This window comes from Salmo salar, chromosome ssa19, assembly GCF_905237065.1.
Source record: "Salmo salar chromosome ssa19, Ssal_v3.1, whole genome shotgun sequence".
NCBI classification, from domain to species: domain Eukaryota; kingdom Metazoa; phylum Chordata; class Actinopteri; order Salmoniformes; family Salmonidae; genus Salmo; species Salmo salar.
The window spans coordinates 12,664,209-12,690,091 of NC_059460.1; the positions used below are offsets into that span (position 1 = coordinate 12,664,209).

At 42.9% G+C, this 25,883-nt stretch overlaps 1 protein-coding gene across 2 annotated transcripts in view; it reads left to right on the plus strand.

The window, feature by feature from the left end:
- The first annotated feature begins 3,398 nt into the window (after nt 1-3,398).
- Nucleotides 3,399-25,883, plus strand: part of vav3 (vav guanine nucleotide exchange factor 3) — a 119,969-nt gene continuing 97,484 nt past the window's right edge. The window contains exons 1-2 of one of the 2 annotated variants that reach the window (XM_014157308.2): nt 3,399-3,931; nt 21,738-21,854. In XM_014157308.2, coding sequence (XP_014012783.2) covers nt 3,725-3,931; nt 21,738-21,854 — 324 coding nt within the window. In that variant the 5' untranslated portion in view covers nt 3,399-3,724. The remainder of the gene's footprint in view (nt 3,932-21,737; nt 21,855-25,883) is intronic. The other variant, XM_014157310.2, reaches the window with a different exon arrangement.

Below are 25,883 nucleotides of genomic sequence, written 5' to 3' on the forward strand. Positions count from 1 at the left end.
GGCCGCTGAAGGCAGACTTGGCTCTCAAGAGAAGACAGGCTATGTGCACGCTGCCCACAAAATGAGGTGGAAACTGAGCTGCACTTCCTAACCTCCTGCCAAATGTATGACCATATTAGAGACACATATTTCCCTCAGATTACACAGACCCACAAAGAATTATCTATTGGGTGAAATACCACTTGTGCAATCACAGCAGCAAGATTGGTGACCTGTTGCCACAAGAAAAGGGCAACCAGTGAAGAACAAACACCATTGTAAATACAACCTATATTTATGTTTATTTATTTTTCCTTTTGTACTTTAACTATTTCTACATCATTACAATTATTTTGGAACTTTTGTGAGTGTAATGTTTACTGTTAATTGTTATTGTTTATTTCACTTTTGTTTATTATCTATTTCACTTGCTTTGGCAATGTAAACATATGTTTCCCATGCCAACAAAGCCCCTTAAATTGAAATTGAAATAGAGAGAGAGAGAGAGAGAGAGAGAGAGAGAGAGAGAGAGAGAGAGAGAGAGAGATGCTTCCCAGTGTTCATTGTGCCAGCAGGAGGAGACAGGAACTGGATATCCATGACATTGTGCCTCTGAGCCTTTGCCATTTCACTCTTATGTGAGGAACGCCATAGCACCAATACTTCACCCCACCTCCCCTTATTCTGACTGTCACAGCTATGTACTATTGCTGGAGCATGGATCAGATAGCCTGCATCCAAAATGAATTGATCTGTTTCACTATTGTTTCACTTCACAATTTAAATGGCGGGAAGTCCAGACTGAAATTGTGAAGTGAAACAAGACAATTCAGTTTAGATCCAGGCTATGGCTCTGACACAACAATGGGGAAGTGGCCTGTACCTTTAAAGGCCCGGTGCAGTCAAAAAATAATTTCCTGTGTTTCATATATTTCCACACAATGCGGTTGGAATAATACTGTGAAATTATGAAAATGATGATAATGCCCTTTAGTGTAAGAGTTGTCTGAAGAAAAAAACGCCTACAATTTCAACCTGTTTTGGTGGCAGGGAGTTTTTGGACTTCCATGGTGACATCACAATGCGGTAAATTAGTTAATAGATCAATAAGAGAGCAGTAGAGGAAGCCAAGCTCCCACGCAAAAAAAGTGTGGTGATAATTGCGTTGTTTGCTCTATAACCTGTTAGTTCATATGCCTTGCGATCGTGATATATAGGCCTAAGGTCGAGACAATAAGAAGACACAGTGGCAGAATTAATTAAACCACACCTTTGTTTCATCACAAACTGGAGAGAATCTTCTGTCCATTGAAGTCCACCAAACATGTTGCATGTAACAAACAGTTACATGACCTACAGCATGGTCAATCAAGTTAATGTTTCCGGAAATATACTACTAAACAATCGTTGATTTAGAACCACGGAGAGTTAGAAAAAACGTGTTGACTCGCCCTACTTGTAGAGAAATGCCAATGCCATTCTCCTCTCTTTCGTGTTGATGAAACGGTCTATCACTCTGTCATACAGTACACACTTTTAGTTTTTGTTGTCCTAGGCTACAGTACCTGGCTAAAATGCTTGCTCGCTAGCCTATCTTCCTTTCATGGGCAACAATGCGCAAAGCCAGCTAGTTAACATTAGTCTACTACATCTAGCTACATATTGAACTTCCATCCTCTCAGGCCAGGGGCACAATTAATTAATTTATGATTGGATCAGAGTCACCATTATAATCATTGGCCAGTACGGAGAATTAAGAAAAACCAGAAGTCCAAATCCCTAACTCCATCCATGGCTAATTTAGGAAATGGACAATTTTAGCTAGCTAGCTAGCTAGCTAGCCACTGGAGGACAAGAACACAACGAGATGCAACATTTCAAGTTGTTTCTGTCAATTACGTTATGCTCTGGGTGTGATTGGAGTGAAGCCAAATCCAAACTGGCTTCCAGGACCATTCACAGTTGAGCTCACTCAGTTTAGCTCAATGCTTATTGGCTATTATTTTATACTTTTTTGTCAAGGGAGGCCAAATGCTCGCTGGCTTCCCTTATATTCAATGCTACGGGCGGCAACAATGTCATACTCTTTTTGACCAGACAGCATAAGATAGTCTACACATAGAGAAAAAGAGGGGTGAAGTTTTGCAAATTGAAGGAAAATTATAAAACACAGAGAGACGAAAGCTAAATTATTTTATATGTTTGGCATCCATGAATACATGCCACTGTAAGAAAAAGAGTTCCAAATCTCTCTGCCAATAACAGCTCATTTTAGCTTTCCCCTCCCCACTCAAACCACTCCCAGACAGTCCAAACTAAATTATTGCTTGAGAAATTGCTCTTTGCTAAAAAGCGATTTTTGTTTCTTTTTGACCATTTTAATTGAATACAATCACAGTAAGGTACTTAATTGTTACCCAGAATTGATTTGATATTGAGATAAAAACGACTGCATTGGACCTTTAAGGCATAAAACGGAATGAAATAGAGCTCTGATGGACATGTACAGTAGGACAGACCAAAGCATGTACTAGCCTACTAATAAAACCCCATTCTATGATCCAGACTTTGACCTTCCCCCATTCCAGTATAACGAATCCTCTCATGCACATATATTTACCCACAAAATGTTTTTTTTTATTTGCTATTCAAATAATTTCCCCCCACCTTTAATTAATGGATAACAACGGAAGCCATGTGATGCACTGCAGACCACAGCACTACTAAATGGAGAATGGAGAACATAGATTATCAAGCCATAACATATTTATATTTTCATCAGCAGAATCATGCAAAGGGTAGTCTAATTTTGGTTGTTGGTATTTAGTAGGATCCCCAATAGCTGCTGCAAAAGCATCAGCTACTCTTCCAGGGAAATAGAATGTTTATCTTGACGATTATCAAATAAAATGAAATATGTAGGCCTACATAAACCGATTGTGCATTATTGGAGTCTTCATTCAAGCAGCAATAGATTTATTTGACTGATAAAGATGCATTCATCTATTCCTATCAATTATTAATAGGCTATCTCTTTGAAGTCACCAGTGCTGAGACAGACAATTTACATATTTAACCAAATTGAACCAAAATCTGTTTTCGATAAATTGAACAGACAAAACCCATTCTATTTATGTTAAATAATTCAAATAATTTTATGGAAGTGAATTTTTCTAACTAAAGTTAAGTCATTTAATATTCATCCTCTCCGAATAGACTACGACTACTTCTAAATCGTTCTTAATAGGCTTCAATTTTCCAAACAGGACTGTGTTTTTTTTTATTTCTAAGAATGTTCTGAGGTGGGTGACACAATGCTAATATCAATGCAGTAATTAACTCTATGGAACATATGAGTGGCAAGCGGAAAAGGAGAGGCGGAGGGTTGGTATGGACGGAGAGAGAAAGCGAGAGAGAGAGAGAGAGAGAGAGAGATGGAGAGAGGCAGGGAGGCAGGGAGGGAGAGCGCACAAACAGTGTTGCCTTTACTGTCAGCTGTGGAACGATTCAGTCATCAATGGACAGAGTACACACGTAGCCAGTAGCATAGCCTCTTTCAATGTACCTTCATTTCTGCTATGAAACGGAGGGAAGTATAATCAAATCCGGTTACCTAGTTTCGCTTTCATCGTTTATATTGCAGATTGAAATGGAGACAACGTTGTGTTAGCGCGCGCTATTGATTAGACTCCAATAGGCTTTATTCCTTGCGGAAGATTTGTTTGATCTCAACCATACTTTAACAATGATGGAGTATTGGAGGCAGTGCGCATTATGGCTGATCAACTGCAAGGTGCTTCCACCCAACCATCGGGTAACATGGGAGTCCGCCCAGGTATTCGACCTCGCTCAGACACTCCGAGATGGAGTGCTCCTGTGTCAACTTCTCAACAACCTCCGACCCCAGTCCATCAACCTCAAAGAGATCAATCTCAGACCGCAGATGTCACAGGTAAAACAACAAACGTGTTTACAATAATTTCATATCAAAAACATTAAACGCTTCAAATACTCTGCTAAACTACAATGCCCATATTTTCACGCATCAAATGGAGTAATCAAAAACATAGAAGACTCTGCACAGAGGGAGGGAAAACCTGTTGGCAGTTTGAATCACATTAGTTTAACTTAGTTCGCTGTGAACTTGGGAATTGTTTCATATCCTCGAAAGTGTTCATTTTTTTGTCAACGAGGGAAGATTCCATTATTTTGATCTCTTAAAGCACTGCTTTACCGTTATCTGAACCGAGTCAGACCTCGCTTGCCCTCTATGGCAACCAGGCCTCAGAGCATTTCATATTATTCTGTACATAAATCTGACACTCCATTTAGTATGATATGTTAGGTTTCGATGGTATGGATTAATTTTGGATGTTCATCATCCATTTCGTATGATATGTTATGAATTACAATTCCTATTATATGTTAAGATTTTGCAAAATGTACACTACCTGATGTTACAGATTTGTAATGTACAATATGTTATGAATTTGCAAAAACTATGATATGTTAGGAATTCCAATTTGTTGTGGCTAACATTAGCTAGGGTTAGGGGAAGAGAAGAGTTAGCTAACAAGCTACGTAGTTGCAAAGTAGCTCAAATGTAGTAAGTAGTTGAAAAGTTGCTAATTGAATAAAATGCCAAAGTTGATGAGATTTGAACCTTTGGGTTGCTAGACTTTTGCATTATACACCCACCTATAGACCCCGACCAATCATCCTCCTTTAGTTTTTGCCTTAATTAACCTTCTGTCTTATATAACCATACATCTAGTCTATGAGACCAGGCTGTCTGTAGGATATGAGAGTCACACATTCAGCTGGAGGTAGAGAGGTTACTTTGAGGATATGGCTTTATATACATAAACGAAACAGTTTCAATCAATTCTTATGTTTCCCCCTCCCCCATATTTTGATTTATATTTATTTATATAAATAAATAATCAAATGAATAGCCCCACAAAGGCAGTAAAATTACATGGGCCAACTATCACATTTCTCTGTGATGGTACATTACACGTTTTATCTATTGTAAATAAGTGGTAGCTGGTCTTTTCTGTGCTTTCATTTTCCCTTCCCTGTAACATAGTTGTTTTTTGATTTGTGCTCTTGCGTCTCTACACTTTCATCCTTTCATATTGATTTATTGTCACATATTGAGTCAATAGCCAGTATGAAGTACAGGTATATGACAATATCTATTATGTTCCTATCACACAGAAAGGCTGACAGACAGACATACATACAGATAGACAGATAGGTAGACAGACAGACAGACATACAGACAGATAGGTAGACAGACAGACAGACATACATACAGATAGACAGATAGGTAGACAGACAGACATACATACAGATAGACAGATAGGTAGACAGACAGACAGACATACAGGTAGCGTGACTGTCAGATACAGGTACAGCTCCCCTGTCTTCTGCGTTATTAAAAACAGAGGTTCCAGCCTCCTGCCACGTGTTCCTCTCCTCTCCTGGTTGTCAAAGACCATCTGCTCCTGTCCTGTCCCACGCCAAGTCTGTCCTGTCACAGCCTGGGTCACACGAAGCATGTCACAGCCTGGCCTGGCTCTGGGCTGGGCAGATTATAATTCTCCTTCACATCACAGCTAAATCTGTGTCTCAATGACAACTCTCAGGGGAGAGAGGGGACGGTCACTCCATGTGACGAGTCTAGACCAACCTTTAGAGCACCTGACGACCACACACATACACACACACGCACACACACATGCATGTACGCACTCCCACAGTCACACACACGCACACATGCCCGCACGCATATACGCACACACACACTCAGCTATCCACACACACACTCAGCCATCGCACACTCGAATGAAGCAGCCAATGAGTAAGCTGTTTCACAAACCAACTAACTACAGCTGACAGACAGATTGTGTGACAGTGAGTGCACTCTAAAACAATTCTACAATCCTCATGTCAATATCATATACTTCTACAATAGATTCGTAATCAAGTTTGTTTTTAAAATGGTCAAAGTCAAGTGGACCATTACATTTGCTATTGTTATTTACATTTTGTATTGCTTTTAGTGCCTCAAACAAATTACCATGTTTGCATGGTGCTTTAAGAGAGGAAACTAGATTGTGTTGGTAAGAAGAGAGGTTGAGCTGTGTATTACTCTCAGGGTTAGACAAGGCCAACGGCTACAGTTATTGATCGAGAGAAGATCATTATTTGCCAGCATCCGCTCTAAGTCATGACATAATGGCACACTATGTAGCAGGCACATTGGATGTGTCCTATGCTTACCCATTGTAACACTATGTTATTTTTAGACATGGCTTGATGCCAGCTTGGATTAGTCATTATGATTCAATAAGGATGATACATACAAAAGTGTAAACACCTACATCACGTACATCACTGAAGCAAATACGATTAATATTTACAATTCTGCTCAGCCTACTTTCTCTTGATTGTAGACCAAGAGGATATAATATTTCTGTCCTTTGGTTTAACACACTACTAGGGTGCTACACCCATTCATACAGCATGCTAAGGAAACCAATTCCCTTTGGTTGTACATCACTATCCAACAACAGAAACTGGAGGGGAAATAAAACATTTAAAATAGCCCCTCCACAACTTTCTATCTGCGTCCGAAAATGAATCTTACTCCCTATATGGTGTACGACTTTTCACCAGGGCCCAGTCAAAATTAGTACACTAAATATGGACTAGGGTGCTATTTGGGAAGCACCCACTGCCCCCAGCCCTCAGTGCTCCATGGAGGTGTCATTTACATAACGGAGGGTTGGTTGAGATGCATGAATACCACAGTGAATAATTAATGACTACACAGTGGCAGCAGCTATTTTATCATTGGTCCATTTACAAACACATGGGACGCTAGGCCTCCCCTCACCCAGTGGGACCCTGGGGACCGCGGAGAGACCCAGACAAAGGCCTTAGAGGGCCCAGAGCACAAAGGACCTGTCTGGTGCACAGAACCATATCAGAGACCCCTCTCTGAACACAGGGGCCTGGACCCTCAAAAAGCAGTGGCCCCGTGGCTGTATTAGATGCGTAATTAAAGCACAATTCATCAGCCCCTCTGGAGACTTAGTTGTCCAGCAGTGATGGCAGCAGCGGGGTTGGCAAGAGGGAAGTAGTGGAGTGTGTAGTGTGTGTCTCTGATGTGAAGTGTGCTAGCAGTGTGTGTCTCTGATGTGAAGTGTGCTAACAGCGTGTGTCTCTGATGTGAAGTGTGCTAACAGCGTGTGTCTCTGATGTGAAGTGTGCTAACAGCGTGTGTCTCTGATGTGAAGTGTGCTAACAGTGTGTGTCTCTGATGTGAAGTGTGCTAACAGCGTGTGTCTCTGATGTGAAGTGTGCTAACAGCGTGTGCCTCTGATGTTAAGTGTGATATCAGGTGTGTCTCTGATGTGAAGTGTGCTAACAGTGTGTCTCTCTGATGTGGAGTGTGCTAGCAGTGTGTGTCCCTGATGTGAAGTGTGCTAACAGCGTGTCTCTCTGATGTGAAGTGTGCTAGCAGTGTGTGACTTTTGAGCTGCTGTGTTCAGTCAAAACCAATATCCAGTTGTTGTTGTTTTCTCAGGGTAAGACAAGTTATGTAGTAACAGTTATGCAGTACAAATACAACTAGAAATCGACTCAAACATTTCTTGTGACAGGATTGTGCTTGAACCTGGAAACATTTTGACTGGGCCCTGTCTTTCAAGAGATACGAATAATGAAAGCTAGAGATACATGAAATGGATATGAGGGGTATTGGCCTTCGTACGTTCTCCATAAAATCCACAAGGTCACAAGTTCTAAGGAAAGGAGAAGTATAAATCTGACATCCACAGAATAGCTCTGGATGCTGTTGTAGTATTTTGTCATGGGAGTGTGTCTGCTTGTGAGAGGAAAATGCAGCAGGAGTGAGTTAAAAGTGGCTAACTTATTTATTTTTTTAGGTATGTGTTTATCTCGGTTTGTGTGGATGTTACAACACGGCAGTATGAAAGTGTCAACTGAGAGGAAGTGTAGATGGGCAAATGGCTGCTGAGACTGTTACGCTCCAGAGTCAAGACCAAAAGGTTTTGTAAGCTGTGGTTTGGTTTCAATATTAGCTGCACAACGTGGCTTACACGTGAATGCATTATGCGTCGGCAGCAGCAGTAGTACATATAGGCCTCTTTTTAAAAGACTGTCCCTGAGCTTTGGCACACTAAGGAAGTGAGGAGACAGAATAGAGGAAGGAAGTGAAACTTGACATGCCTGGGCCAAACCCACTCTGTCTAAAAAAACACACAGAAGCAACCTGACTTAGTACATGACAAAGCTTCAGAGTTCCCATTTAAGTAAGAACATTACTTCAAGAGGTAGAGCGAAGAGAGGGAGGAGGGAGAGAAAGAGATAAAGTGGAAAGAGAATTGTCAGTGTTGGGACACTTTGATGATGTCATCATTACTGATTTTGTTCTGAATGACTCAGAATTCTCGTTATTGTCCAAGGTCTGCATTCAACCGGAATTTCCCTTGCTGGACTAGATTTAAATGTTTTGGGAAATTGTATTCTATACCAATTGCATACTCCCTCAATACTGGAGATATCTGTGGCATTGTGTTGTGTGACAAAACTGCACATTTTAGAGTGGCCTTTTATTGTCCCCAGCACAAGGTGCACATGTGTAACAATCATGCTGTTTAATCAGCTCCTTGATATGCCACACCTGTCAGGTATATGGATTATCTTGGCAAAGGAGAAATGCTCACTAATAAGGTTGTAAACAAATTTGTTCACAACATTTGAGAGAAATAAGCTTTTTTTTGCGTATGGAAAATTTGAGGGATCTTTTATTTCAGCGCATGAAACATGGGACCAGCACTACAGGTTGCATTTATATTTTGTTAAGTATATTTTTTACTTAGTTACCTTACACCACTACATGTAACTAGACATTGTTTTATCCCATGTCACGTCACGTAGAGTTGTAGACCAAGGTCAGTGAAGCCTTTGATTTGAAATTCGAATGTTGTTTAATGTAATCATGCAGGTTTTCTCCTCGGTGTCATCATGATATGACATGTATATTAATGCAGTTTTCATGATGACGTTGGCACAATTCTTTCCATGGTCATGAAATTACGGAAACACGCAAATACAACACAACAACATGCCTGGAAATCCCTCGAATGGATCAATTTAAACCATCACCTTTAATCTATAGACCAAAATAAATTATAGTGCTCATAGAAATGAAGAGTCATCTTCAACAGAACTTTTGATTTAATTTAGATATCATCTCTTAGCATATGTCACAAATAGAGGCCATACTTTTCATTTTCCTATGATTTGCCTATGCTATTCAATTAAGCAATAAAGCTCGAAGGGGTGTGGTATATGGCCAATATACCACGGCTAAGGGCTACTCATGCATGACGCAACACAGAGTGCCTGGACACAACCCTTAACCGTGGTATATTGGCCATATATCACAATCTCCCAAGGTGCCTTATTGCTTTTATAAACTGGTTGCCAATGTAATTAGAGCAGTAAAAATACATGTTTTGTCATACTCGTGGTAAACGGTCTGATATACCACATCTGTGAGCCTATCAGCATTCAGGGCTTAAACCATCCAGTTTATAATATAGAATATGTACCTCTGCAGAGTGCCAGTCAAATAAATGGTAATGCTATATGAGGAATTATGTAATTACATTTTATGATTTTCAAAAAGCAAGAGAGTCTGATCTCCAATCAATGTTTATTGCGTTTTTGAAACCTACCAGACTGGTTCATTTCATCAGTATTGTTGTAAGTGCTTCCTGAGAGCTTTTTCGTCAATACTGACATAGTTACATTGAAAACAATGGCCATTGATGATAGCATTTAACTCTATTTAAATCCATGTCTAATACGAATCCGATGGGAACAACACAAAATGAAACACATGAATGGCATTGTCCCCATTTGTTATATGTTAACACAGGTTTTTATTTCTTTGTCCTTGTCATGGTCTTAGTAGATATCCGACTCGTTATTCATGAAGTGTCTCAGAGTGCTGATCCAGGATCAGCTCTCCCCTGTCCATGTAATCTTCTTCAATATGTCCTAAAAGGCTAAACTGATCCTAGATCAATACGCCCACTCTGAGATGTCCAGATGATGCACGCGAGGGAGAGATGTTTCTGTAGCCTGCAGCACCACTGCAACCTTTACTGTACGTCCAATCTCCAGTGGAGCATTGAAAACCTCGAGCCAAATTAAATGGACATTATTTTCTATCCTGCTAAAAATAAATAGAGCAGTCAGTCAGGCAGTCAGTCAGGCAGTCAGTAATGATAATGCTTAAAGCAAAGAGCACTTGGTCTTGCAGTGTGTAGCCTAGTGTTTCAGTGGTGTACGTATTAACAATATGTATTTCATATCATGTTCCTCCTCTTAGTGTGGATGAGGATGTCTAATGCTCCTCATGCTGTGTAATAGTGGGTATTGGTGATACTTGGACATCTCTGCTGAGCTCTATTTAAATACTGTATGTCTATTTTCAGTGTCTTTGGGTGTAGTGTAGAGGGACATCTAGAAGTACAGTGCATTCGGAAAGTACTCAGACCCCTTGACTTTTTCCACATTTTGTTACATTACAGCCTTATTCTAAAATGAAAAAATAAAATGAATCAAATCGATCTACACACAATACCTCATTATGACGAAGCAAAAACTGTTTTTTGAACATTTACATAAACATTTACATACATATTTAGACCCTTTACTCAGTACTTTGTTGAAGCACCTTTGGCAGCAATTACAGCCTTGAGTCTTCTTCTTCTTGGGTATGACGCTACAAGCTTGGCACACCTGTATTTCGGGAGTTTCTCCCATTTTTCTCTGCAGATCCTCTCAAGCTCTGTCAGGTTGAATGGGGAGCGTTGCTGCACATCTATTTTCAGGTGTCTTCAGAGATGTTAGATCGGGTTCAAGTCCAGGCTCTGGCTGGGCCACTCAAGGACATTCAGAGACTTGTCCCAAAGCCACTCTTGCGTTGTCTTGGCTGTGTGCTTTGGGTCGTTGTCCTGTTGGAATGTGAACCTTCGTCCCAGTCTAAGGTCCTGAGCGCTCTGGAGCAGGTTTTCATCAAGGATCTCTGTACTTTGCTCCGTTCATCTTTCCCTCGATCCTGACTAGTCTCCCAGTCCCTGCCGCTGAAAAACATCCCCAAAGCATGATACTGCCACCACCATGCTTCACTGTAGGGATGGTGCCAGGATTCCTCCAGACGTGACACTTTGCATTCAGGCCAAAGTGTTCAATCTTGGTTTCATCAGACTAGAGAATCTTATTTCTCATGGTCTGAGAGTCCTTAAGGTGTCTTTTGGCAAACTCCAAGCGGGCTGTCATGTCCTTTAATGGAGGAGTGGCTTCTGTCTTGCCACTCTACCATAAAGACCTGATTGGTAGAGTGCTGCAGAGATGGTTATCCTTCTGGAAGGGTCTCCCATCTCCACAGAGGAACTCTGGAGCTCTGTCAGAGTGACCATCGGGTTCTTGGTCACCTCCCTGACCAAGGCCCTTCTCCCCCAATTGCTCAGTTTGGACAGGCGGCCAGCTCTAGGAAGAATCTTGGTGGTTCCAAACTTCTTCCATTTAAGAATGATGGAGGCCACTGTGTTCTTGGGGACCTTCAATGCTGCAGAATATTTTTTTTACCTTCCCCAGATCTGTGCCTCGAGACAATACTGTCTTAGAGCTCTATGGACGATTCCTTTGACCTCATGTTGTTTCTTGTTTTTTGCTCTGACGTGCACTGTCAACTGCGGGACCTTATGTATGTGCTGTTCCAAATCATGTCCAATTTATTAAATTTACCACAGGTGGACTCCAATCAAGTTGTAGAAACAGGATGCACCTGAGCTCAATTTCGAGTCTCATAGCAAAGTGTCTGAATACTTATGTAAATAAGGTATGTCTGATTTTGATTTTTAATACATTTGCAAAATGTTCTAAAAACCTGTTTTCTCTTTGTCATTATGGGGTATTGTGTGTAGATTGATGAGGAAAACATTTAATTTAATACATTTTAGAATAAGGCTGTAACATAACAAAATGTTGAAAAAGTCAAGGCGTCTGAATACTTTCCGAATGCACTGTATATACCTGTGGTGGAGAAGAGTGTTAATAATCACATACAGAAACACACTATGGTACGCTCGCACAGACACACATGAACGCAGGGTCAGACACCAGTTGACCTGTCTCACACACCCTCTGCAGCTCGAAACCAGATTTATGATATTTTACTGGATGGGGAGGAGGGGAGGGGGAGTGAGGGGACAAGGAGGAGGATGAGATGTGAGGAGTAGGAAGGGAAGGAGGAGGGGCGGACAGACAGTATTCATGCTCCAGTGAGAAGACGATGGTCGTACACCTTGCCTCTTCTGAGAGAACAGAGAGGCTGGAGAGGGAGAGCCTTGGATCAGGTCATTACAGCTGATGAGCAGTAAAGATTTATGTGTCCCCTAACACACACTACTGTGCTGTGAAGCTCTACATACCCTGGCCTGGCCAACACACTACTGTCCTGTGAAGATTTACATACCCTGGCCTGGCCAACACACTACTGTGGTGTGAATATTGACATACCCTGGCCTGGCCAACACACTACTTTGCTGTGAAGATTTCCATGAAGGACATTTACCCATGAATCTCTCTGGCCTCCACCATATCCCAGCCAACCTATCACAACCCTCCGTCTCTCATGACCCCATCACAGAATTTCTGCATCACTTGACCCGCTCCGTAAACAGACAAGACAGAGCACCTGGACCGCACCAAATAACAAAAACCATACTTCTATCCATCAAGGTGTGCACATACATAACCTCTAGCTTCTGGTGGATGTGGGTTGGGAAACATTTCATGGAAAATGCCGAAAGATATAGAAACGTTGTTACTCTTTATGGGCGACTTCCCACCCTTTTGAAATACCTCGGGCTGTACATGAAAGCACATAAGAGGCGTTGGAGACGCCAAATGTTATTAGTCTGTGGATGCGTCCCAAATGGCACCCTACTCCCTATATAGTGCACTGCTTCTGTGTACTGGTAAAAAAAAGAAGAAAAAAAAGTAGTGCACTATAAAGGGAATAGGGTGCCATTTGGAACGTAGTCTACTTTCCCTGGGTTTGGATCAGCTACTGTGGACCGTAGCTAGCAGGCCGGCCAGCTGAGGCCAATCAGTCATCTCTCATTAATAATGTAATGAAACAGGGCTGTCATGAAGAGCTGTGCCTGTCAGTGCTGCGTTAAATAAGTGTACTGTTAAATAGAAGAGTCAGGGTGAAAGTTATGATCTCTCTCGATCCCTCCTTTCTGTCTCTCACTCTCGATATCTCAATCTCTCTCTCTCTGTAGCCTTACGGATGAGTGATGAAAGTGAATACAAAATATGTGTTTTATTGTCACATACACCAGATAGGTGCAGTGTAATATGCTGTTAAGTAGTACGGCGCCCCTGGAGAAAATGAGGTTTAAGTTCTTCGCTCAATGACACTTCAACAGATGGTATTCGAACCATCAATCAATCAAATTGATTTATAAAGCCCTTTTTACGTCAGCCGATGTCACAAAGTGCTATACAGAAACCCAGCCTAAAACCCCAAACAGCAAGCAATGCAGGTGTAGAAGCACAGTGGCTAGGAAAAACTCCCTAGAAAGGCAGGAACCTAGGAAGAAACCTAGAGAGGAACCAGGCTCTGAGGGATGGCCAGTCCTCTTCTGGCTGTGCCGGGTGGAGATTATAACAGTAAATGGCCAAGATGTTCAAATGTTCATAGATGATGAGCAGGGTCAAATAATAATAATCACAGTGGTTGTAAAGGGTGCTACAGTTCAGCACCTTAGGAGTAAATGTCAGTTGGCTTTTCATAGCCGATCATTCAGAGTTAGAGACAGCAGTAGAGAGTCCAAAACAGCAGGCCCGGGACAGGTAGCACGTCCAGTGAACAGGTCAGGGTTCCATAGCCGCAGGCAGAACAGTTGAAACTGGATTAGCAGCACGACCAGGTGGACTGGGGACAGCAAGGAGTCATCAGGCCAGGTTGTCCTGAGGCATGGTCCTAGGGCTCAGGTCCTCCGAGAGAAAGAGAGAGAAAGAGAGAGAGAATTAGAGGGAGCATACTTAAATTCACACAGGACACCGGATAAGATAGGAGAAATACTCCAGATATAACAGACTGACCCTAGCCCCCCGACACATAAACTATTGCAGCATAAATACTGGAGGCTGAGACAGGAGGGGTTGGGAGACACTGTGGCCCTGTCTGACGATACCCCCGGACAGGGCCAACCATGCAGGATATAACCACACCTACTTTGTCAAAGCACAGCCCCCACACCACTAGAGGGAGTGAATAGCATACTTTTCGGTTACTGGCCCAACGCTCTTAATTAACTGCTAGGCTACCTGCTGCCCGAATAAACGAATTGCTGGCGTATGTCTCAGTTTGTTTTTTGATTCGAGTGCAAACTGCGCTGATGAGTATTATCCTTCAGACTGGGTGTGAGAGAAATACGTCATTCTGTGGCAGTTACTGGAGTCTAGTGTGTAGTATGGAGTCTACTATCCACTGCCTAGGAGGTTTATGGACAGAGTACAATCTGAGGGGGTGTATCTCTGGATTGTGCATCCTGCTGTTTTAGCTGTCTGTCTTCTGGCAGGGTTTGACCCTTAGCTGGACCTGGTTGTAAAAGGAGGACAGATGTTCCTCTGCAGTCAGCACATATTCATTCGCCTACACTCCAACTCAGGTTTCCTGATGACACAGCTGAGAACAGGTCCCAGCTCTCACATCAATGTATGTGACATATACAGTACCTCAGGTCTGGCATGCGTCCCAAATGACACCCTATTCCCCATGTAATGCCCATATGGCTCTGGTCTAAAGTAGTGCGCTACATAGGGAATAGGGTGTGCCATTTTGGATGGAACCCTGGTGATCTGTTTCCATGTCATAGGCTCATACATTAAGCTATACATTACCGTGGTCCGTGGCCCTCTGTTTTCCTCCTAAAGGGTTTCATATGACACCATTTCTTCTCACCTGACACAATCTCAAGAGACGGTCATAAGAGACAGTAGGTATGAGTCATAGAGAAAGCATGCAGGGGTTATGTCATTCTGATTCAATACCCTGTTGAATACGACGGTATTCATTGCTACAGGCCTATAGTTAAACCATTGTTCTATCTGTCTTGTCTATGTGGGATACTCCAAGCAGTAGCACACTAGCCTGGAATCCAAACTCATATGCTCCATTTTACCATTGTATCAGTTGGGATTCCAGGCTAGTAGCACACAGACAGAGGTTGCGTCTAAATGGTACCCTATTCCATACATAGTGCACTGCTTTTGACCAGGGCCGATATGGCTCTGGTCAATAGCGCGTATACAGGGAATCAGTTGCCATTTCAGATGCAGCCTGGCACTCTCGCTCCCTGTTGGCTGGGCTGGGTTGTCTGTGGGCATATCAGATTGAGTGAAAGGACAAACAGAAAGAGGCCTCTCAGGTCTCTAATCTCATTCACTGTACATCAGTACGTCCTCTGCTTCCTCTGTGACAGAGTCGGCCATCTAACCGGCTGTTAATTGACACTCATTAACCAAAAGAGATGAGATGAGTCTAACTCAGTTTGGCTTTTCATGTGGGAGATTTTAGACCAAATAGAGTAGGATTTGATTAGGTAGTAGCTGGTAGGCTAGGCTACATACAATACACACTGGGGTTTTAAAAGATCCCCACACTGTGGTTGCCATGGAGCTTTGGAGCGTATTGAAGGGAATACATGAGCAGAACGAAATAAGATCCTTATTATGGAGCTAAAGCGCTCTGAACAGATTCAACACAGCAATACCACATGACTTGAAAAGCAGAATGTGGGATTGGATGGTGGTAGAGACCATTTTCTCGTTGTCTTATTTCTGCAGATGGTTTTGGCATGGTGCTTCAGATATGAAATGCTACACCTTCATTATACAGTGTTGTGGTGAATTCTCCCTACACTTACCCTTGTATCCTTCCTGGTCCCCTTCCCTACTCTACAGGTTAACACACACACACACACACACACACACACACACACACACACACACACACACACACACACACACACACACACACACACACACACACACACACACACACACACACACACACACACACACACACACACACACTCTCTAACACACACACACACACACTCTCTAACACACACACACTCTAACACAGCAGGCCCATGGTTCTATGCTCAGTCAAGGCTCACTGATTCGGGAGATGTCTGCCGGGATGCAACAATAAGCCGTGGTGTGAAATCGGCATTCCATGTCAGAAGGATGGTTTTGAGGGTACCCACACCAGTCAGGCCTCTCTCTGTACTGTACAAGAGCCTTAGGGGGCTGAGTGTTCCTAACGCAGAAAACAGCTCAGTGTGAAACGATCCTGAGCCTCCCTGGTGCTTGCTCACCACCCCCTCCCTCCCTGCACCCAGCATGCTTCACCCCAGTGCTACAGAAAGGGTTTCAGCCCACTGAGCCTAGTGCTGTGGGTTTCAGATGCCTCTCTGTGAGGCTGCTGTTTCCTTCAGATACTAAAGCTCTTCAGGGTTGCTCAGAAGCCCCCGGGCGGCCGTCTCCAAGATGTGCTCCTCAGATAAAACGGCATGCATACAAGTGTAAACATTCAACATTATTTACTAGCTGCCTGCGTGCCCTTCGCTCTGACTGTCTTATCTGGGGTTTTCTGCCCCAAGGCCGTTCTTGTGAAGTCATCTGTAATGCCTGATGCGATTTGAGTGGAGCAGAATTTAATATTTGATGTTTGTGCCCATCATCATCTTCAGAGACGGCTCTGATCTCGTGCCACAGTTCAGGAGGATAGCAAAATATTGCATAGAGAAATATGAATAGAGAAACTGTTATAATGAATAGAGAAAGATGACTTTGCCTCTCAGTTGTTTGACTTGTGAATTCTGTTTTTAACAATGCATTGTTTACTAGGATTGTAACACTGTTCTAGTAACCCAGACTCGTTGACTGCATCTACTGTCGTGCATAGCAGAGTTACAGCATCACAGAGACAACAGTATCACACAGACAACAGCTGTGCTGTTGTAAAAATGAGAGAGAGAGAACAACCGATAAAAAAACACTTCCTGTGAAAGCCTGCCTGTGAGTCAAGACCAAACGAAAAAGAAGTAAGCAAACAACCCCATCTCTGAAGGGTTTCAGTACCGCCCTGAAATAAGGCTTGTTAGAGCCTGGTTACTGGTTATTCACTGTACATCAGTACGTGTTTGTGAGGACTGATGTCATTCTAACAGCCTGTTGTGAGAAAGTCTTGCATTGGAGGATGTTACCATCAGCATAGTTAGTTGTTGGGGATATCCTGTGTTGAGTGACTTAAGTCCATCATTTGGCGATATGGTTTAAATATGCACATATCATGATGTCAATGACCCTGCAATTCATAAATGTTAATTTTCCTGCAATTCTCAAAACCTGCAGAGAAGCAGCTTATTGCAACCTACAGAAATGAACAAGTACACAATGCATTGTTACAGATGAGAGAGCATTTCAGTTCAGATTTGGTTGGGAATAGTAGTCTACTCTAGTAATGACGGGGGTGTGCCAACAGCATCCTCCTATAAAACAGTCTATGACAACATCCTCTCTTTCATCCAGAGTTTATCACAGAGTAGCTAACCCACTGTGTGTCAACCATGTTTTATGTCAGCCAATTATCTTAACGGGCCTCCTCGTTTGTCTCTGTCCCAGACACAGCACTCTGATCAAAAGGTTAAGATTACACTGAGTGTGATGTTCACCTCTCCCATCTTCTCAACTGTAAGACTGCAGTAGCATCCATCGCGTCAGCATTTTAGCTTCACTAAATCTATTTTTATTCAGCCAACGCTATGTGGCAGGGTTTGAGGCTACTGACTCTGCCTATGTGCGGTTCTGTCGGAGACTGATCTGGATAGGAAGAGGCCTGTCTATTGATCTACATTAGGTTCATTACTTCAAATTTGGGATGTGCACTAGGCAGAAAGGTTTGGCAAGTCAGTAAACGATCTTCTTATTAATAATACTGGATGGAGTTTTGACTTATTTGATTCTGTCAGGATGTCAGGCTGCAGTTTTAGACAGACAATAGCCCCATCCATTTTCAAACTCAACAAAGTTTCTGGACTTTGACTGTTATACGTGACTCTGGCACTAAGACGACACTCAACGAGCTGTATAAGGCCATAAGCAAACAAGAAAATGCTCATCCAAAGGCGGCGCTCCTTGTGGCCGGGGACTGTAATACAGGAAAACTTAAATCCGTTTTACCTAATTTCTACCAGCATGTTAAATGTGCAGCCAGCAGGAAAAAAACATCTTTACTCCACACACAGAGATACATACAAAGCTCTCCCTCACCCTCCATTTGGCAAATCTGACCATAACTCTATCCTCCTGATTCCTGCTTACAAGCAAAAACTAAAGCAGGAAGTACCAGTGACTCGCTCAATAAGGAAGTGGTCAGATGACGCAGATGCTAAGCTACAGGACTGTTTTGCTAGCACACATTGGAATATGTTTCCCGGGATTCTTCCGATGGCATTGAGGAGTAAACTACATCAGTCACTGGCTTCATCAATAAGTGCATTGATGACATCGTGCCCTCAGTGACCGTACATACATACCCCAACCAGAAGCCATGGATTACAGGTAACATCCTCACTGAGCTAAAGGTAGAGCTTATGCTTTCAAGGAGGGCACAAGGCGAGATCCAGATGCAGACACGGGAGTCAGATGGATTGAGTCTTTGATATTTATTATATCCAAAAGGGGTAGGCAAGAGAATGGTTGTGGACAGGCAAAAAGTCAAAACCAGTTCAGACTCCAGGAGGTACAGTGTGGCAGGCAGGCAGGCTCGAGGTCAGGACAGGCAGAATGGTCAGGCAGGCGGGTACAGAGTCCCTAAACAGGCAAGGGTCAAAGCCGGGAGGTCTAGTAAAAGAGAATAGAAAAGACAGGAGCACGGGAAAAACATGCTGGTTGACTTGGAACATACAAGACGAACTGGCACAGAGAGACAGGAAACACAGGGATAAATACACCAGGGATAACAAGCGACACCTGGAGGGGATGGAGACAATAACAAGGACAGGTGAAACTGATCAGGGTGTGACAGTACCCCCCCCCCTCTAGGGACGCCACCTGGCGTCCTACCTGGGCGCATACCTGGTTGATCGGGGTGTCAACGGTGGAAGTCGGTGATGAGGGCTGGATCCAGGATGTCTCTAGCGGGAAGCCAACACTTCTCCTCCGGGCCATAACCCTCCCAGTCAACCAGGTACTGGAAACCCCTGCCCCTTGGTCGAACACCCAGGAGACGTCTCACTGTGTATGCCGGATGGCCATCAATGACACGGGGAGGGGGGGGGGCTGGGGACAGAAGACAAAGGACTGTGAGACACGGGCTTAATCCTAGACACATGGAACGTAGGGTGAATGCGGAGGGTATGGGGTAACAAGAGATGGACAGCAGTGGAACTAAGGACTCTAGAGATGGGAAACAGACCAATGAAATGGGGGGACAGTTTTCAGGACTCTGAAGGGGGCAGAGTCCCGTGTGGACAGCCATACCCTCTGCCCAATGCGGTAGAGGGGAACTGGAGTCCGGTGGCGATCTGCTTGCTGACGATACCTGGAGTTGGTCTTGAGAAGTGCTATCCAAGCTCTTCTCCAGGTACGTCAACGGCGGGGACGAATATCTGGGCCGAGGGTACGTTGACTTCTAGTTCTTGTTCTGGGAAGAGCAGAGGCTGATACCGCATGGAGCACTCAAAAGGGGAGTCCCGTTGCTGGACAGGGAAGGATGTTCCGGGCATACTCCACCCAGACTAGTTGTCGGCTCCAGGTAGTGGGGTTGGTTGAGACCAGGCATCTTAGGGTGGTCTCCAGGTCCTGGTTAGCTCGCTCCGACTGGCCGTTCGACTGGGGATGGAATCCGGAGAATAGGCTGGCCGACGCCCCAATTAGGGTGCAGAACTCCTTCCAAAACTGAGATGAGAATTGAGTCCATGGATCCGGAAGATGTGCTGCACCATGAGCTGGGCCCTTTCCTTGGCAGAGGGAAGTTTGGGGAGAGGGATGAAATGAGCAGCCTTAGTGAACCGATCCACCACTGTCAGAATGATGGTGTTGCCATCAGATGGGGGAAGCCCAGTGACGAAGTCCAGAGAGATATGGGAACAGGGACGATGAGGAACCGGTAGTGGCTGAAGAAGGTCAGAAGGAGCTTGCCGTGGAGTCACCGCCCAGTTTAGAGGTTCTGGATGTCAGGAAGCTTGGCCCCAGGGATGTACTGGGCCGTACGCACTACCCTCTGTAGCGCCTTCAGGTCAGATGCTGAGCAGTTGCCATACCAGGCGGTGATGCAACCAGTCAGGATGCTCTCGATTGTGCAGCTGTAGAACGTTTTGAGGATCTGGGGACCCATGCCAAATCTTTTCAGTCTCCTGATGGGGAAAAGGTGTTGTCGTGCCCTCTTCACAACTGTCTTGGTGTGTTTGGACCATGATAGTTTGTTGGTGATGCGGACACCAAGGAACTTGAAACTCTCCACCCACTCCACTTCAGTCCCATCGATGTTAATTGGGGCCTGTTCGGCCCTCCTTTTCCTATAGTCCATGATCAGCTCCTTTGTCTTGCTCACATTGAGAAAGAGGTTGTTGTCCTGGCACCACACTGTCAGAGACTGTTCTCTCTGCTATCGCACAGCAAGCGGTACCGGAGCGCCAAATCTAGGTCCAAAAGGCTTCTTAACAGCTTCTACCCCCAAGCCATAAGACTCCTGAACAGCTAATAAAATGGCTACCCGGACTATTTGCATTGTCCCCACCCCACCCCCCATTTTCACGCTGTTGTTTATTATCCATGCATAGTCACTTTACCTCTACCTACATGTACATATTACCTTAATTACCTCGACTAACCGGTGCCCCCACACCTTGACCCTGTACCGGTACCCGCTGTATATAGCCTCGCTACTGTTATTTTATTGTTGCTCCTTAATTATTTGTTATTTTTCTATTTTTCTTATTTTTGTATTTGTATTTTTTTTACTTCAGTTTATTTTAGTAAATACTTTCTTAAAACTGCATTGTTGGTTAAGCTCTTCTTAGTAAGCATTTTACTGTAAGGTCTACTCCTGTTGTATTCGGGAAGATGTGACAAATAACATTTGATTTGATTTGTCATTTTCACATATACAACAATGGCAGTATGTTTATTGTGGAAGCCAGGTGGAATGGGAATGTGTTGTGTGGCAGCCATGTTGAAGTATGAACCAGACATGAGCCTCTTCTGGCCTCCAACTGCTCAATATAAATGTTTAGGCCCTCTTGACAGTTTGTGGCAAACAGGTCAGGACCAGTGTTGATAAGTGATAATAGTGAGACTGGGGTCTGATTCTGAGAAGACTGTGGTATGATCTGTGGTACTCCGCCTTCAAACACGCTGAATAGACGGGGATTTCTCAAATCGGCTTACATTTATGTCTAGACTTAAATAAATACGCATTTAAAATGAGATCGAGCTATGCAGTGAAGCAAGTCTGTCATCAGAATAAAGTGACTCATTTTACTTTGTGTGACTGTATGGTCAATCATCTTATATCATCACCCAACGAATAATCACAATATCCCCCTTTACTCTGTTTCCAGTTCCTGTGCTTGAAGAACATCAGGACATTTCTCTCCGCCTGCTATGAGATATTTGGCATGAAGAAGAGTGAACTCTTTGAGGCCTTCGACTTGTTTGATGTGCGGGACTTTGGAAAGGTAAGCAACAGTATTCAGGCACTGAGTACGTTTACATGCAGACCAATAATTCGATATCAAACTGATTATGGCAGTAGGCCGAGTACGGAAATAGTCATTTAAACACCTTACTCTGCTTATGTTAATTGGCGTGAGGTTATGTTTTGAATTATTAGGACATGCAAACAGCTTAATCGACGTTCTAGCAGTGTATTTGATCTGCACATGTGCTAGTCCCAGCCGATCAATCCTCCCTCTTATTACGTATGAAGTGAGTTCGGAAAAACTGAAAGTACGCATCTTAGAAAGAGTTTTCACGTACAAACTTTATATGTCCCAACTCAGAATCAAAAAGGTTTCGCAAAAATAAAATGGGCCCTGTGGTAGAACGTTTATTTTTATTGGTGATTTCTTGCATTTATAAAAAATGTCCCCTCAGTAGCCTGATTTCAAATGTGTCCATGTAAACAGCATTATTAGGGAACCAGTTCTTGCAAAGCATGTAAATGTTTTAAACAAACTATTATATTAATCTGACTATCCACAATAATCGTATTATTATCCACAATAATCGTATTATTGTGTGCATGTAACCGTCCATGCTCACTGTTTCATTGTGGATACTCAACTCTCCCTTCACATATTTTGCTTTGAGTGTTCCATAACTCAAGCTGGAAGGATCCTGTTATACTTAACTGTTGTCAGCTTGGGAACACCTTGAGATGAATAGTGCACACGACAAAGAGTCATGTAAGGAGATTAGTGTCCCCTGTAATGGGCTGTTTTAGGAGAATAATGTATACCATCACTGACTGTATGAGAGAATACTACCTATCATAGTGGATTACTTGAAGAGAACAGTATTGGCACGCTACAGTTGGATGCTCTTCCTCTGTATGTACACACATTTACCTCACGCTGTATGGTGCGAGCATTTCTCATCCTCCGTAGTTACTGACACATAGGACAATGCTTCAGTTTCCACTCATTAAAAAGAAAACAGTTCAGTTGTAATGGGGTTAAAAGCCTTGTTTTGTCTTGGTTCATCGTTGTGATATGGCTACGTATACACAGGCAGCCCAGTTTACACTAATTGGTCTTTTGACCAATCAGATCAGCTCAGAAAAAGATCTGATGTGATTGGTCAAAAGACCAATTGCTGGAAGAAAAAAATCTGAATTGGGCTGCCTGTTTTGACGCAGCCTTTGTGTGAGTGCTGTGTTGTCAGTGTGTGAGGGAGGCGGTGGCTCTTAACAGCCATGCCGCTAGTTTCATAAAGTCCCCAGTGTGCTTTAATTAAAAGCAGAGGGAGGTGGAGAGGGGAGGGAGGGAGGGAGGCGGCTGGCCTCTGAAGTGGGAGGGGCGGGCTAGATAGACAGACAGACAGAGGGACAGGATTTGTGGCGTTTGTTTCATCCCGGGGGACATCTCCCGAATCAGTGAGCCTTGACTGAGCATGGAACCATGGGCCTGTGTGTGTGTGTGTGTGTGTGTGTGTGTGTGTGTGTGTGTGTGTGTGTGTGTGTGTGTGTGTGTGTGTGTGTGTGTGTGAGACCGAGAGAAAGAGAGGGAGAGAGAGATAGACTGACAGACAGACAGAGTTTTTGATTATGCTTTTGCCTCAATGACTTATAACATCTGTCAGGCTCCAGGCAGCTCAGCTTGGAGTGCCTCTATGATCAATAGGAACGCTTAGCTGAATGCCCAGATGGTTCCAGGGTAGAAACTCTACTAACCTTTGACCTCTAGCTCCACCTGGGCTCAGAACTCCTCACAGCTCATCAGAACTCCTAGGGCATCCAGGAAGTTACCTATGTGGATACTACATGGAACTCCAATCTAACGAACTAATACATTTACGAACTGACAAGCTAACAGACTAACGAACTAACTAACAAACCAACTAACTAATTCATTAATTAACTAGATATGTATGTGGAGCAACTAAATGGACTTTAGTAAAACAAAAAAATGACAATCATTTGAAAACCGCTAGGCTAATACACAGGTTATTTTCGATATAGGATTAGTAAAATATCCTGGAAATTGGGCAGAATCCACACAGATTTTGATCTACTTTACAGAGCAGAATATGATGTGATGGTTGTTAAAGTGTTTAAATGATTTCTCCTGGAATCCTGCTTGCTTGGTTGAGTTAAGTCATTTATAATTAAAACACAGTCTGACTGCTGCTTGTCAAGAAGACACTCTTCCTTCCTTCACACGCCAAGATACAAATCCCCAGAATATTCCATACACAAATCAACAGCTCCTTGTTGAATATGTACAGTATATGCAAATGTAGCTCTTCTTAATCCTTCTTCACCATAGAAAATAGAACTGGAATAATGACAGTAGCTGCTGATGAAGGCTTGATTCATTTCACCATCATGTGTCCGGTGGCATTCCTATTGCTGTATCAATAAGGACATGGAGGGTTGACTGATTTATTTAATAGTCTATTGATATCCCATTCTATACATCCTCTCTCTCTCTCTCTCTCTCTCTCTCTCTCTCTCTCTCTCTCTCTCTCTCTCTCTCTCTCTCTCTCTCTCTCTCTCTCTCTCTCTCTCTCGCTCTCTCTCTCTCGCTCTCTCTCACATTTTTATGCCTTTTGAGTATGTGTGTGTGTGTGTGTAAGAGAGAGAGAGAAAGACTGAGAGAAGAGACAGATAAAGAGACAGACTGTACGTGTCACTATTTATATTTTTTATTCAATGTTTTATCTTATCTTTAACTCTGTATTGTTGGAAAAGTACCCGTAAGTAAGCATTTCACTATAGGTCTACACCTGTTGGTAACGAAGCACGTGACAAATACAATTTGATTTGATTTGATTTGACAGACCTATAGACAGACAGACAGACAGACAGACAGACAGACAGACAGACAGACAGACAGACAGACAGCGTTTTTGATTTAGCCTTAATGACTTATAACATCTGTCAGGCTCCAGACAGCTCAGCTTGGAGTGCCTCTATGATCAATAGGAACGCTTAGCTGAATGCCTAGATGGTTCCAGGGTAGAAACTCTACTAACCTTTGACCTCTAGCTCCACCTGGGCTCAGAACTCCTCACAGCTCATCAGAACTCCTAGGGCATCCAGGAAGTTACCTATGTGGATACTACATGGAACTCCAATCTAACGAACTAACAAACTAATAAACTTACGAACCAACAAGCTAACAGACTAATGAACTAACTAACAAACCAACCAACTAACTCACTAACTAGCTAAGTATGTGGATCAACTAAATGGACTTTAGTAAACCACCAAAATTACATAACCATTAGAAAACATCTAGGCTGTTTTCGATATAGGATTCAGAAAATAAATGAACTAAAGTTACTTTTTTTATTGTTACATAACCATTAGAAAACAGCTAGGCTAATTCACTGTTGTTGTTTTTCTATATACAGTTAGTAAAATATCAGACAACACAGCATTTGATGTACAGTACATATCATAATCTGTTGTGATGGTTGTTAAAGTGTTTAAATGATTTCTCCTGGTATCTTGCTTGCTTGGTTGAGTTAAGTCATTTATAATTAAAACACAGTCTGACTGCTGCTTGTCAAGAAGACACTCTTCCTTCCTTCACACGCCAAGATACAAATCCCCAGAATATTCCATACACAAATCAACAGCTCCTTGTTGAATATGTACAGTATATGCAAATGTAGCTCTTCTTAATCCTTCTTCACCATAGAAAATATAACTGGAAAAATGACAGTTGCTGCTAGAAGGATTGGCTCATTTCCCATTATGTGTCCGGTGGCATTCCTATTGCTGTATCAATATCTTTAATATTTTGGGGCAGCAGGTAGCGTAGTGGTTAGAGCTTCGGACTAGTAACCGAAAGGTTGCAAGATTGATTCCCCAAGCTGACAAGGTAAAAATCTGTCGTTCTGAACAAGGCAGTTCCTAGGCCATCATTGAAAATAAGAATTTGTTCTTAACTGACTTGCCAAGTTAAATAAAGGTAAATAATAAAATAAGGACATGGAGGGTTGACTGATTAGTTTATTGATATCACACCCCATACATC